The 13,358-nt window shown below is 44.2% G+C and overlaps 1 protein-coding gene across 1 annotated transcript in view; it reads right to left on the bottom strand.

Annotated features, from left to right (window-relative positions):
- Positions 1–13,358, bottom strand: part of LOC144955698 (ras GTPase-activating-like protein IQGAP1) — a 110,879-nt gene that overhangs the window by 41,065 nt on the left and 56,456 nt on the right. Inside the window, exons 26-30 of the mRNA XM_078885849.1 lie at positions 12,368–12,592; positions 10,615–10,755; positions 8,271–8,355; positions 6,102–6,337; positions 741–873 (exon numbers count right to left, since the gene is read on the bottom strand). Coding sequence (XP_078741975.1) covers positions 741–873; positions 6,102–6,337; positions 8,271–8,355; positions 10,615–10,755; positions 12,368–12,592 — 820 coding nt within the window. The remainder of the gene's footprint in view (positions 1–740; positions 874–6,101; positions 6,338–8,270; positions 8,356–10,614; positions 10,756–12,367; positions 12,593–13,358) is intronic.

Here is a 13,358-nt window from a genome sequence, read left to right as displayed (position 1 = left end):
AACATATTGCTCAACAGTAGATTATTGTTACTTGGCAGTCGATTAGAATCTGAAAGTTGGACCTTCCGGAAACAAGAGTCTGCCGACTCGGGGAGTCTGGAGAATATGGGGGGGGGGGCACGGTGGCGAGATGTTAACTACCTCGCCTGCTACACAAGAAGTCGTGGGTTCGATACCAACCCTGATGCCAGTATATTTGGAGTTTGCATATCTCTCTCCCCATGGTCGCGTGGATTTATCTCCAGGTCCTCTGTTTTTTTTCCTCCACATATAGAATCGACATGCGTTTAGAGTAATTGGCTGCTACAAATGTCCACGTGATAAGCCACTTCATTGAGTTATCATTTGTGGATAGCCAGTCGCTTCTTGAAAAAGAGCTGTATCGCTCAATAGGGCCTTACGTGGCAAAATTAAAAAAAAAATTTAGTTTACATCTTCTTGGTTCTTTCGGTAAAGTCACGTAAAATGGAAATAATAAAATAATACAATTTAAAACATTATTAAATAATTCTCACGACGTTTCGGCCACAACGCAAGTAGCCGTCCTCAGGTGGAGAACAGGTCTGTCGGAAAGACAGCATCCGAATGAACACCACCAAGCTTGGCAGCGTATATTTAAGCTGGGTTAGGGGAGGAAGAGCACCTTGACAAAGGAATTTGCATATCAATTGATTAGTTTACAGTTTACGTTTTAAACCGAGAGGAGGGAGCGTGGGGGCACGGTCGCAAGGGCATCTCACAGTGTGCGTATCGATGATCTCGCCGATGGAGATGTAGATGACGGGTTTGCTCAGCGTCACGAGGTCCGAGTACTCGTCAACGTTGAACTTCTCCTCCAGGCCGGGGACGTCGCACGCCGACTGGAAAAACTTCCTGGCAGCCACGACGAAAGGGGAAGAAACCGAGGCGCTCGCTTGAAAAAGGTCAACAGTGGATTCTGATATTGTGGCAGGCTGTGCGTTTAACCAGACACTGCACGTGTTAGGGTATTAAGGCATTTAACTCATTCAACCTGCCCTTACCCCCAACGATATGATGAATTGTCGTGATTACATTTTGCGATTCAATTCAATTATATATTCTGTTTTGTTTCACATTTTTATTATCTTTTTGGATTGCGTCTATTTTTTCTATCTCATTTGTACAGTTTCTTTTTTTCACTTCATGAGTCTAAAAGTAAAAAAAAACATAACTTTAATTACCTATAATTTGCATGCAGTTTAATTAATGGATTATCACACACGCGATTCGATGCCTGTGTCATGAGCGGAGTCATTTCTTTGAGTCAATCAATCAATAGATGCAGTGCGATTTATCCATTAGAAAATGTTTAAAACAAGAAGTTGAGGTGCAGCCCAACAATTCTTCGCTCATGCCACTGCTGGCGGAAGGGGCCTCAACTCGAAGAAGCTCTCAAGAAAGCCCCTATAGAGGGTATCTGGCCCACTCTTAACACACTGGCCAGAGGTCTTGGAAGAGAAGTGTCAGGCATAGGTATATCCTGGACTCGCCAATCGAGATGAGTGCTGTCAAAATGCTTGTTTGAGCAGAGTCGATTGGACACTTTGACTTTTCAGTCGAGACCTCAGCTGTTCAATTTTACGAGTCAATCCCGCCAGGCATCACCCATCAGCAAACCAACATGTTTCTGTAATCCCACCAGCTTCACTGCACTCTCCTCTTCCTCCCAAGACATCTGGCTCAAATTGGCCGAGGCCATTTAAAATAACAAAAGGTACGTGTCATAAAATTAAGAATATTAATCTGTTTTCACTGTTTTGAGAGCCTAACTGTAAGGTGTGCAACCCTATCCGACGAATTCTTGAATCCTCAAACTCTGGGTGTGATTTCCGGAGGAATTGCACGTGCTGGGTAGATTGTTGCATCCCAGGACTTTAAGGGATGGCGAAGGCATAGGGAGGCTTTCATCCAGCAGTGGATCGATCATTGCTGTTGAAAATTATGACGATGATTCAGTTTTCAAAATTAAATCTTTGCCAAATATTTTTGCAGCCCCTGATGCTTATGTTTTTTGTAGCTTGAGCATCGTTATTGGAGATTATTTAGTCGTGCCTAATAAAAGCTCAATCATCAGGATCAGTCTCATTATGTAATTATATTATAATGAAAACGACCATATATGTATACAGCATACATGCTACTTTGTATAAAAAATAATTGACGGCGATTTGTGCAATATGTATTTTTCATGATATTCAGACATTTATTACAGGCACATGCATAAATACAAGTGGAATAGCACAGAAACACACAGATGTTTGGATGGAATGGGCAGCAATCCCCAATGCTTATTATCAGCATCAGCCATAATCTTTCCAGTATTGGATGAAGGCCTCTCCAATCCATCTCCATATCTCCCGGTCTTGTGGTGCAACGATCTACGTCGCTTCTGCACACGGGCTGATGTCATTGTTCCATCCCCAAGTACTTTGGGGCACGTTCTCTCATTTGCCGTTCCGCTCCATGGATAGTATTGTCCATCGGCCATCATCTCTTCTAGCAATGTGTCCGACCCAAAACGCACTTACGATGTCGAACTTGTATTTGCTCTATGAGTCATATGTTCCGTTTTCTGCCGCTTAGTGCAATTTCAAGCTGGATTGTCTGCGTACTTCGTTGTGCATTTTCAACTATTGTTCAATTTGCTGTTGTCAATGTCTATGTTTCTGATCAATATATCATAGCAGGTAATATAAGCTGATTCCTTAAGCACGTTGGTTCATTGCTTTTCATTATCAAGTTAAATTTCCAACCTGGTCTCGTCTGCCTCCTGATTTCATCGTTTTGATTCCGGTCGGCCTTCGATAAACAAAACCTGTATTTTTCAGGTCATCACATCCCATTCCATTGCATAGTCACTTGGTGTTTATCCAGCTGTTGTTTACAATGGGGTTTAGGTCACTCATTATTTGGCCTTGTGGCTGCATATTTGCCGGGCTGCTCTGTTTTATTTCTGCAATGAGCAGCTCCATACAAAGAATATGTCATTGTTTTTATTATCGTCTCGAGCCCTGGTTTATCCCAGTCCTCGCAATTCCCCTTCATCCTGTTTTTCATGTCCCGCAATCAACTAACACATGGAATTGATTGGTAGGCACTGGTAGAATGCAATGTATAATTGGCGGATCATTTTCTACGTAGTTTTAGTGTGAATCAACAAGCCGGCTGGCTTAGAAAACCAAGGCACTGCGGCCAAATTGGGGGCCAGGAGGTTCGTATACGCTGGCCTACAATATTCGTACTACCGAACTGCTTTAGTGGAGTCTTGGGTTTCTTCCTGTGAACACAGTCAGCTTCAACGCCACCGCTGCTTTAGGTACAACAGAAAAACAGTCAGCCTTTTTAACTGCCCGCTATCTAAGTGACTTTCACTGCACTTATTCGCTGAAGCCAATCTGGGTTTAAAGTACGTCTCAACAGAAATGTCGAACACACATTCCACCGTTTAATGAAGCCTAAAGGTTTTGGTTGCGTAACACTCTGCAGGACACCTTGACCCACGAGCCCATAAAGAGTCGCTGACAGGTGGATCCGTGTTTTTGTTGATACAATGCGGTTCGTGCCACAAAAACAGATTCGGTTACAATGTCGTGCTATATACATGTAACAAGACGTGACGAACGCTGCCCAACTTTCCCCTGCCTAACGTGAGCGCCTCGTACATCTTAACCACGCTTTTGGCCACAGGCCTCGAGTTCTGCTTTTTTTCCTTAATTTTTTCTCTTTATTTTTATTAACTTCCTCCTCTCTATTACCACACCCCGTCCCAGAGAGGCCACAAAAAGCTATGTAGCAGCGCCAAATTTTTGGGTTTTGTTTTTCTCAGTATTGGATTTCTCTCGCTCTCTCTCTCTCTGCAACACATGCCACAACTCGACTCTGCCTTACGTGCGGGACCGTTCATTACAGTGATCGAGTGCAGCCCCAGCGCTCCCCATTAGCGCCTGGTTTTGCCAATCATCGCTGTCAAATAATGGTCGCCGAGGTGAAATGCATTCAGGCCGCACGACTTCACGGGAATAATCCCAAACCAACTCGCAAGCGCGCTTCGTGGAGCACGCGTCATTGTGCACACATTTACGGACCGCACCGCCAGGATTTCGTCCCCCCCCCCCCGCCAAAGGGATTTTTTGTTGGCTCAGAAAGGAAGACTTGTTGAACTATTATTGTTTTAATTTTCGATTTAAAGCTTTCGTGACTGCAGGGATTCATCTTCTTGGTTCTTTCGGTAAAGTAACGTAGAAGGGAAGTAATAAAATAATAAAAATAAAACATAATAAAATAATTCTCACGACGTTTCGGCGACAACGCAAGCAGCCGTCCTCAGGTGAAGAACAGGTCTGTCGGAAAGACAGCGTCTGAATGAATTATTGTTTTGTACTAGCACACGTTCATTCAAAGATGTACTTTGATAAAAACGCTGCTATAATGATCACATGATACATTGTTACATGGGAGGATTGTGAGAAATGGCGACGGCTTGGAGAGGCCTTCATCCAGCAGTGGATAGGTCATGCCGAGCTTTTGAGTAACACTGAGCTTTGCTCCGTACCTCAGAGTTATGGGCATTTGTGTCTGTGAAATATTGTACACGTTACAAATTGCATTATGATGTTGATGATGATGAAATGATTACTTACGCAAAAAAACACGTACAGATGAATACATTTATAAACAAATAAAATGATTGATGTTCACAAACTGATGGATGGATTGGTTGAGATGTAATTCCCATTGGGAATCACTAAATATCATGAGAAAAAACCCAGGTGCCTTACTATCCAAACACAACGTGAATACACGTCTGTTCAAACAATCTATCAATGAGCTTTAAAGGTAAAGTCTGATTTTTTTTATTATAGGTCAAGAAAAATAAAGCTACAATTGTAAACCAGCTTCACAAGTATTATTAGCACGGTTGGCTAACGTATGGTGCGACAGAAGTTCAACATACATACATGAATCATGATCATCAGTAAAATATATCCTGTCTGTCGGAAAGAAAAAATCCTCCCCCATAAACTAGAGGGGAGGTGCTCCATACAAAAAAAGCAAATGGCACAGCCTGAAGTCTTAGCTTCAAGTTTTGGTTTTGACCAAACTTCACCAAGCTGGTCAATGATGGGTTGGTGAAAGGGGTGTACAGGAACAGTTCGGATATCGCTCGCCACTGACATTAGCCATGGCCGGGAATCAAAACTCACGGCAACTGGGTTCACGGTGCGATGCACTAACCACTGCGCCATCGCTCCATCAATTATAATCAATAATAACGTTCTTACATTTCCTTCTTGAGCACTTGTTGTCGTTTGGAAGAAATTGGGAGTAGCCAGAGAATGCTCACACGTACTCAGGGCTAATGCTCGCTAAAACTCATCACAGTTCATTTAAAAAAAAACTACTTTCTGTGCAAAACCACACAGACACGCTGCCACCTTGCACGTGGGAGGTTCACGCAACGATCCATCTCGCCCACCCTCGACTCGCTGGATTACAGCCGTGCATCACTACGCCCACCCATAAAAACAACGCAAACACCCTACACAGCCAATGACGATCCATGCTAACAGGAGAAAGAGCGTGCGGAATTTAACAGAGAAGAGGAGGCAAAAAATGCGGTGAAACAAGTTAGGAAAAGCCAAACATAATCGTGGCTATGCTTTATTTTCCAGCGTGTGTTTGTCTGCGGAGGTAGTAGTAGGATATTTGCATATTTGCAAATGGTCCTTTTCGTTCTAGTCTCAATGTTTTTAGGAAACTCAACGTTCAAAGTTGCCAGCTGCCATTAGTCCCCAATAGCAACACAACTCGAAAGTTTGGCTCGTATTGGACCAGGTTTGTGAGAGTTGTCATTCCCCCTTCGTGCCCCAGTCCCACCCCCCACCCCGGATAGATAGAACGGATATACGCGCAGACAGATAGATGGACGGACAGACAGATGGGTGAACGGACGGACAGACGGACGAACAAAAACACAGACTGACAAACAAATGAACAGACACAGCTCGTGCATAAACACTCTCGAGCTCAGTCGAAGGGAATGAAAAAAACGCTGCGGCCATTCCCCGTGCGACCCTCACTTGAACTTGGCGAAAGCCTGCGTGGTGTACTCGCTGAGCGTGCCCATGTGCGACGCGTCGCCCTCCTCGAAGCGCTGGTTGGCCGCGGCCGACTGGAGCATGCGCGCCACGAAGGCCAGGCTGCGGCGTTGCTCCGGCCGCAGAGTCTCCCCGGCGCCGAGCTCCAGCACGTCGAAGGCATCCGGCGCCACGATGGCCGGGTTCATGTAGCGGTAGTACAGCAGGTTCCCCACGATCTGCGGGAGCGCAAGGAACGCGAGGACAAGGCACCGGGAGAACGAACTCACTCAACCGTTATCGGGAGGGGGTTGCCTACCATCCGAAGCGCAAAACCAAAAAAATGGGACGTGTCGTGGGACGAGTGATACCTCACGATGTGTAAATGAGCGGTGTCTTGAATGGTGTAACTTCACAAAAGTGACAATTCCTGGGACAAGTGACAATATCCTGGGAAGACTTACGGATTACCCAATTTAGCTACCTCTAAAAGGTGACAATCCAGGATAAATCCAGAACAGGTGGCAACTCTGGTTATCGATAATCACGAGCAAAAAAATGGCAGCGCATGGATCTGTGTTTAGAAGTTACAAGGGTGTGGTTCAAGGTGATCTCAGAAGCATCTTCAAATGCTTGGTGCGTTCCATTGCTCTGAGCCGTGTGTGTGTGTGTGTTTGTCTGGCATCATGAGGGCTGGGGAGCGGTACTGTAGCGATTAGCGCGCTGCGCTACGAACCCGGCGACCCGAGTTCGATTCCCGTTCATGGCCAACACGTTGACGATTAACTGAACCAGTCCTGGCCCTCCCCTAGGTCGATTCAGCCTCAAATGAGTACCTGATGAAATGTGTAAACATGGCACACTAGGGAGACAAAGGCGACCGGGCGTGGTGCTGGCCATCCACCCCCTCGTGTACCGTTTCGGCCTTCATAGCTACTCGCGAACAGGACTTTATGGGGGGGTGTTTAACTTTATCTGGCATCATGAGGGCTGCCGTGACAAGTGATTAACACAGCGTTTGCTGTTGCGGGACAGATCTGCTGGCAGGCGTGCTCGGGGTTTTTTAATAGTAAGTATATATGTATGTATGTTGAACCTCTTTCACACCTGTACGCAGCTAACCGTGCTAATCGGAGGTGCCAGTTATGTCACAATACATCGATCCATCAATCAAAAACATTTCTTACACTCACAATATGTGCGTTGCATCACGTGTGTGAGAATCTACTGCAATACAATACAAAATTAGAATACAATTTGGATTTATATAGCAACCAAACGTCACTGCATCTCAAGATGCTGTGCGGGATAATAAAGTAGATATATTTTTATACAAAAATTATACAGTGAGTGAAAATGTATGCATATTTCACAAAAAGGTCACATTTAGGCTCGAAGAGCCAACCAAACTACTACATGTAATAAAAAATAATCCAAGAGAAAAAAACAAATGAGTGGGTAAAAACGATACAAAAAGCAGGAACTCGATTATAGAATTGATTTTCGAGCCCCGGCTCATGGAAATTCATGACATTGCTGGGGTGGAGAGGGGCAAATCTTTCCATACCTCGTGAATAACGTCGCTTATGAACAATAACGGTCTGTGGAGGCAGTGCACGCACCCAGAGGTGGTGGCGCACACCGAACCTGGCGCCACCAAAGCAGGGTTGGTGGCTCGGCCAGACATTAAACCATCATACATGTGAGACGTGCGTGGGTTTTCTGGAGGAACGTGGAAACTATTCTCAAAAGAGGAACCGGTGAAACATCGCGACGGGAGCAGGGCCCTCCTGAAAACATTTTCGAGACTCAATGGGATGTCATCACTGCCAATGTTACGAATTCTACTGCAATTCCAGCATCCCTCCCTTCCTTCCTTCTGTAGGTTCAGCATCCAAATTCCAAGGTCTGTACTTACAGTATAGCACCATCTGGTTTAAGCCAATTCAATTATTTATTGCGTTATCATTATTATATTCTCCTGTGTGTTTAGCATATCAGTTTCACAAGGTGTGGCCAATTGAAGTAACTGAAGCCAGACTGAAAAATAAAATTCTGGTATGACTTAATAAAAAAAAAACACGATGGAAACCACACAGCGGGCACGGGCAGTGATATGAAGGGAAGTGCAACAACAGACGGCACTTTTGCAAGCAAGTTTCAACGACTGACCTTGAGGAGGTCATCCTCTGTTGCATCAGGGAACTTCTCTTGCAGAGAGTTCTTGAGCACCTTGGCAATAAATCGCATGCCATACCTGCGGTGAAGGAGAACGAGAAGGTCATCCCAATAAAATGGTCAACACTGTTATTGTGCCATTGCAGGTAAGTAATTTCACGATGAATAAAAATAAGTTCCCACCCCTGAGTCAACCCCACTGCTGGATGAAGACCTTCCCTTGGGGTGCCATTCATCGGAGTGGCTGTACTTCACCACGCTCGTCAATACGTCTTCTTGGTTCTTTCGGTAAAGTCACGTAGAAGGGAAGTAATAAAATAATAAAAATAAAACATAATAAAACAATTCTCACGACGTTTCGGCGTTGTAGCCGAAACGTCGTGAGAATTGTTTTATTATGTTTAATTTTTATTCTTTAATTACTTCCCTTCTACGTGACTTTACCGAAAGAACCAAGAAGATGAATCCCTGCAGTCACGAAAGCTTTAAATCGAAATTTCGTCAATACGTGTTGGCGGAGCGGTGGGACGGGGCCAGGACCGGTTCACATATCGCTCGCCACTGACGTTGGCCGTGGCGAGGAATCAAACCGGCCAGAATCACACTGCAATATGCGCTCACCACTGCGCCGCCGCTCGACCGCGTACTGCAGAGCAATGTGCACCAGTGAATGAAGAGCTTTGTTTAATAATTGAAAGGTAAACAACTCTGGACACGGCAGGTATTGAATTCGGATCACCGGGTTCATAAAAGCTCACAAACCACTGTGGCACCACTTAGAATGTGTTGCATTTAACGAAACGATTGTACAACAATGATGTGCAGTGCGTGTACAGTAGCATTCCTTTTTAAGATGTCCTGTGATCTGAATCGGATAAAACCCTTCTGCGAATTAATATTTGTATTTAGTCTTAAGCTAAATAAGTCTTAAGCGTATTTGTCGATTTGCTTCAAAAGCAATCATATTCTGCAAAATTAGAGTTTTATATTGAAACGGAGTGAATTTCCATCGGTGAAGTTTAGTGGTGCGCTTTGCAGCAACCGCTGCTAACTCGGGCAAGTTTGGTTTACTTAGAATGCAGCCATATCGAAAGATTATCCAATCTATTAACACAGAACTACGTAAACATAAAAGTAAGTGTGGGGGGTTAGGAGATGACACTGAACTTGAGTGCAGTGATTATTCATCAGACGACCGAGCTGTCATTTTGCCTGCTGTGCAAAGACCAGCACAGCAAATTATTATGTTTAAACATACATACTTATCTGGGTCGCTTAAGGTCTATTGCTCATATCAGAGCACCAGGATAGGAGGCCCTGGGTTCAAATGTGGCCAGTCGCTCGTGCTTTAAGCAAACTCTTCAAAAGCAGTGGTTTCTGTCTTGTCACCGATGATTACACAAAAAAGTATGATGTGATCTTTGTTTTACTTAATTCAGCTTAGAGAAATCTGAGAGGTAAAAATATATAATATGAGGTAATGTACACAAACTACTTGTTGCAGAGCATCGTGGAATGTTAAGTCAGAGGAATCAGTTAAAGTGACCAGAGAAGTACTTATCTATATATATAAAAGGGAAATTTGTGAATGTGTCTGTTCGAAATGTTTAGCGTACTTCCCAACATGCAACAAACTTGAAATTTGGCATGTGGGTAGCTTCCAGACTGTACACAATGCAAAAAGTATAAAAATAGACGTTTATATTTTGATAGGTGAGGGGGGGGGGCGCAATAATGGATTTCATATTTTGTACGCCAAGTGAGCGGTGACGTCACATCTGTGATGTCACACCCGCATGTGGCAGCGTCACACAGTGTGCCTGCTGACGTCACGCATCCCCCCCACCAACCCTCCGCGTAGGCCGTGGATTAATCCAAGACAAGAATCCAAGTCTCGGGCAAAGCCGGGTAGTAAAGCTAGTCAATTATAATATCGGCTTTAATTGTAATGTATATTATCTACGGTAAATTGCTTTACTTTTTCAACTAAATATTTTGTGTCTCATATATATCTGAAGTGTTGGGCATTCATGTAAAAAAATATATGTAAAGTGCTCTGAGACACTTTTATTGAGGTGAGGTGCAGCATTGGTTTATACAAGCCTAACTTTGCTGATGAGAGCCTGAATGTTGAAAGTGGACCAGAATGTCCTTGTGTTATACCCATTCTGCTTAAAATACGCACTTTCAGAAGGCAATGTTGCCGATGGCTTGTGTACAAAAAAAGGTTTTTTTATTTCTTACGTGGAGATACATATATGGGAAGGTCTATTGTCTGCGTATTCATCTTGTGTCAATCAATAACGACCGAGTGACTGAATGAACGCGAGGCTCTCACGGGATTTTGTCGAGGGCGGCGATGATGGAGGAGAGAACTTTGTCGGTAGCCGTACGCAGGCTCTGCAGTGAGGCCTCGAGCCTCTTACGCACCTCCTCGTGCGCCAAGGCCTGCTCCGAGGTCACGTCATATGGCAGATTGCTGCTCGCAGAGAGCAACACCAACACACACAGCGCGAACAGAACCGAGCGGTTTTGTCAGGACTTTTTGGGGTTTGCCCACGCGACAAAATATTGTCAAAGTGATTGGCGACGATTCTAACTGCTCTCTGGGACAAGGACATTGTGTAGATTTGGGAGCGATTCCAGTCATGCATTAAGGATCCTGCATCAGGTTCCTATCCTTAATATTTGTTACATTGTCGAGTGATACTTCTGCTTCCAGGAGTTGGCAACAGGGCAAACACAACGCGGTTCAGGAGGCCCCCACAAGGCTGAGAAGGGAAGCTGTCAAAACAACAAGGTCACAGCAAGGTCAACCATTCTGAAAGTCTCAGTTACAAATAATTTGGAGAAAACCTGTTTTCCTATTATTCAAGGTGACAATATGAGAAATGTATCCACGTATGTGGAGCCGGTCTACCCTGTCCATCTCCCCCCATGGTGAATCCTTGCAAGTGGGACAGGTCGGCGAAGTAGACAACAATAACAATGATGAGTAGGAACTCTGCGTTGTGGTCTGTCCCTCTGGAGAAGTCGGCGACTCCACAACAGCAGAACACCAGGGGTTTGTGAAACGGCAAAACTTTATTTCGACCACCATTGCTTTCTCATATAATAATTTTAAAAAAACACACCTGGCCACCCTCAGCCACACAACATGTTTTCTTAGCTTCCCATATGCTACAGAGTGCACGATTGTACGTGAGATTAATCACAGGTGAGCTCACACTGGCAACGTATGCCTAAGTTGGTGGATCAAGCAAAGGTCATCATTTGTGTAAAAGACTACAGGGGCAGAACAATGTCAAGATGTTAAAGAACTACAAGTCGGCTGCTGATCTGTCTGTATGGATTTTTTTATGGGCGTTATCTTCTTACATCCGTGAGTTTTCTCAGGGCACGTTGCTTTCCATCCACGTGAAATGTCTCCCAAAGGAATTGGCCAAACACCACAAGCGCCTCTCTCCGATGTGCTTTCTGGTTGCACCGTACATTGTTTGGCGTCAAGTCCTACGTCTCACATCTTCTTTCATTAAACAATAACAACAACAATTTTCTCGAGCGCCAACACATGGCAAGCCGTTACACAGGCGCTGGCAAGGCGATCTTTCGGAGCTATTGTCTTACGACAATATGTCCATCTCTGGCGCACGAACTGATCTCACCGCTCTGTCTCCACCGTGAACGTCGTTCCGAGCATTGTGGCCACTCCTTCGTTAGTCTCAACCAGCAGCCATCATCCCATCGAGCGGCGAGTTCTTCCCCCAAGCCCACTTATTTTACTTAACAGGCAATTTTCAAATTGGCCATGAATTAAAGTGTCCCAAGTGACAAATATGAAAGCCGTCTGCAATCAAATAAAATGGGTTCTTTAACCCAATATGAGAGAGCGAGCAATATTTGTATTCATATTAACGTTAATGTAAGTAAACCCGCAGCTATTGCTGAAGAGACTTCACACAGAATCTCCTGTGTCATGAAACTGAATGCCTCTGTAAATAAAAGTCTGGGCAATTATTTTCATACTTTCGTTTTTTTATAAGATGAGCAAAGAGTATCGCGTGTCGGTGTTTGAGAGCGCACAACGTTACCTCATCTCTCCCGTCTGGCTCTCCATCTGGTTGACCCAGGCCTTGTAGATCTCCACGGGGTTGGTGTTGACGTTGAAGGACTTGTCCTCGATGATCTCCTTGACTAGGGGCCCCAGGAGCGTCTGCATGGCGTTCTGGCCGCGCACGCCTCGGTGGAACGTCACCACCATCTTGATGACGGTGGGGTTTCCCGTCACGATCTCCTGCAGGTGGTCGACTTTGGACCTGGTAGGAAAGGTAATACAGTGGTCCCTCGGTTTTACGATGCCATCGATTTTCGATATTTCGATGAACGATCCGCCTCCCACAGGGTCCCAATGTTTCTATTAACGATACATTTTCGATTAACGATATGTTTACGATATCACGTGGATCCGCCAATTTCGGCCAATCAGAGTGCTCCTAACTGGACTCAGCAGAGCTAAGCCAATCAGCGACATGCCCTTTAATGAGCATTTTGATAGAAATTGGTTAGTTTTAAGCCATCCATGTTCTTAGCTGAAGGTAAGAATTTCGATTTCATGCTTTTTTTTATGCACCTTTGTATGCTCAATTTACTAATTAATTATTTTTCTCTTTTACTATGATTTTCGAACGTTTATTTATCAAAATTGCATGTTTAAATATTATAAACTGTGTTTTTAGGGTAATAAAGGTCAACTTCCAAATTAAGCTTTTAACATGTATTTCCTATATTCGATGAACGATAATTTCAATTAACGATGGTTTTTGTGGAACCAATTAATATTATTAACCGAGGGACCACTCTATGTATGTATGTTGAACTTATTTTGCACCGTACGCAGCCAACCATGTTAATCAGAGGTGTGTGGGAGGAAGGACAACAAATTAAACATGAAGAGCAGTTTCAAAGAAATTTAAAAATTACTTTCAATCTATAGGAGTGGCCCATGTTCAAGGTCCAAGTTGATGTTGTTTAGCCAGGTGAGAACTCAAAGTAGAACTCAGGACGAGTTGCATTTGCAAGAGT

Source organism: Lampetra fluviatilis, chromosome 3 (assembly GCF_964198595.1).
Source record: "Lampetra fluviatilis chromosome 3, kcLamFluv1.1, whole genome shotgun sequence".
Lineage (NCBI taxonomy): Eukaryota > Metazoa > Chordata > Hyperoartia > Petromyzontiformes > Petromyzontidae > Lampetra > Lampetra fluviatilis.
The sequence above is the reverse complement of the archived record's forward strand: the minus strand, read 5'-3'. Positions and strand labels throughout refer to the sequence as shown.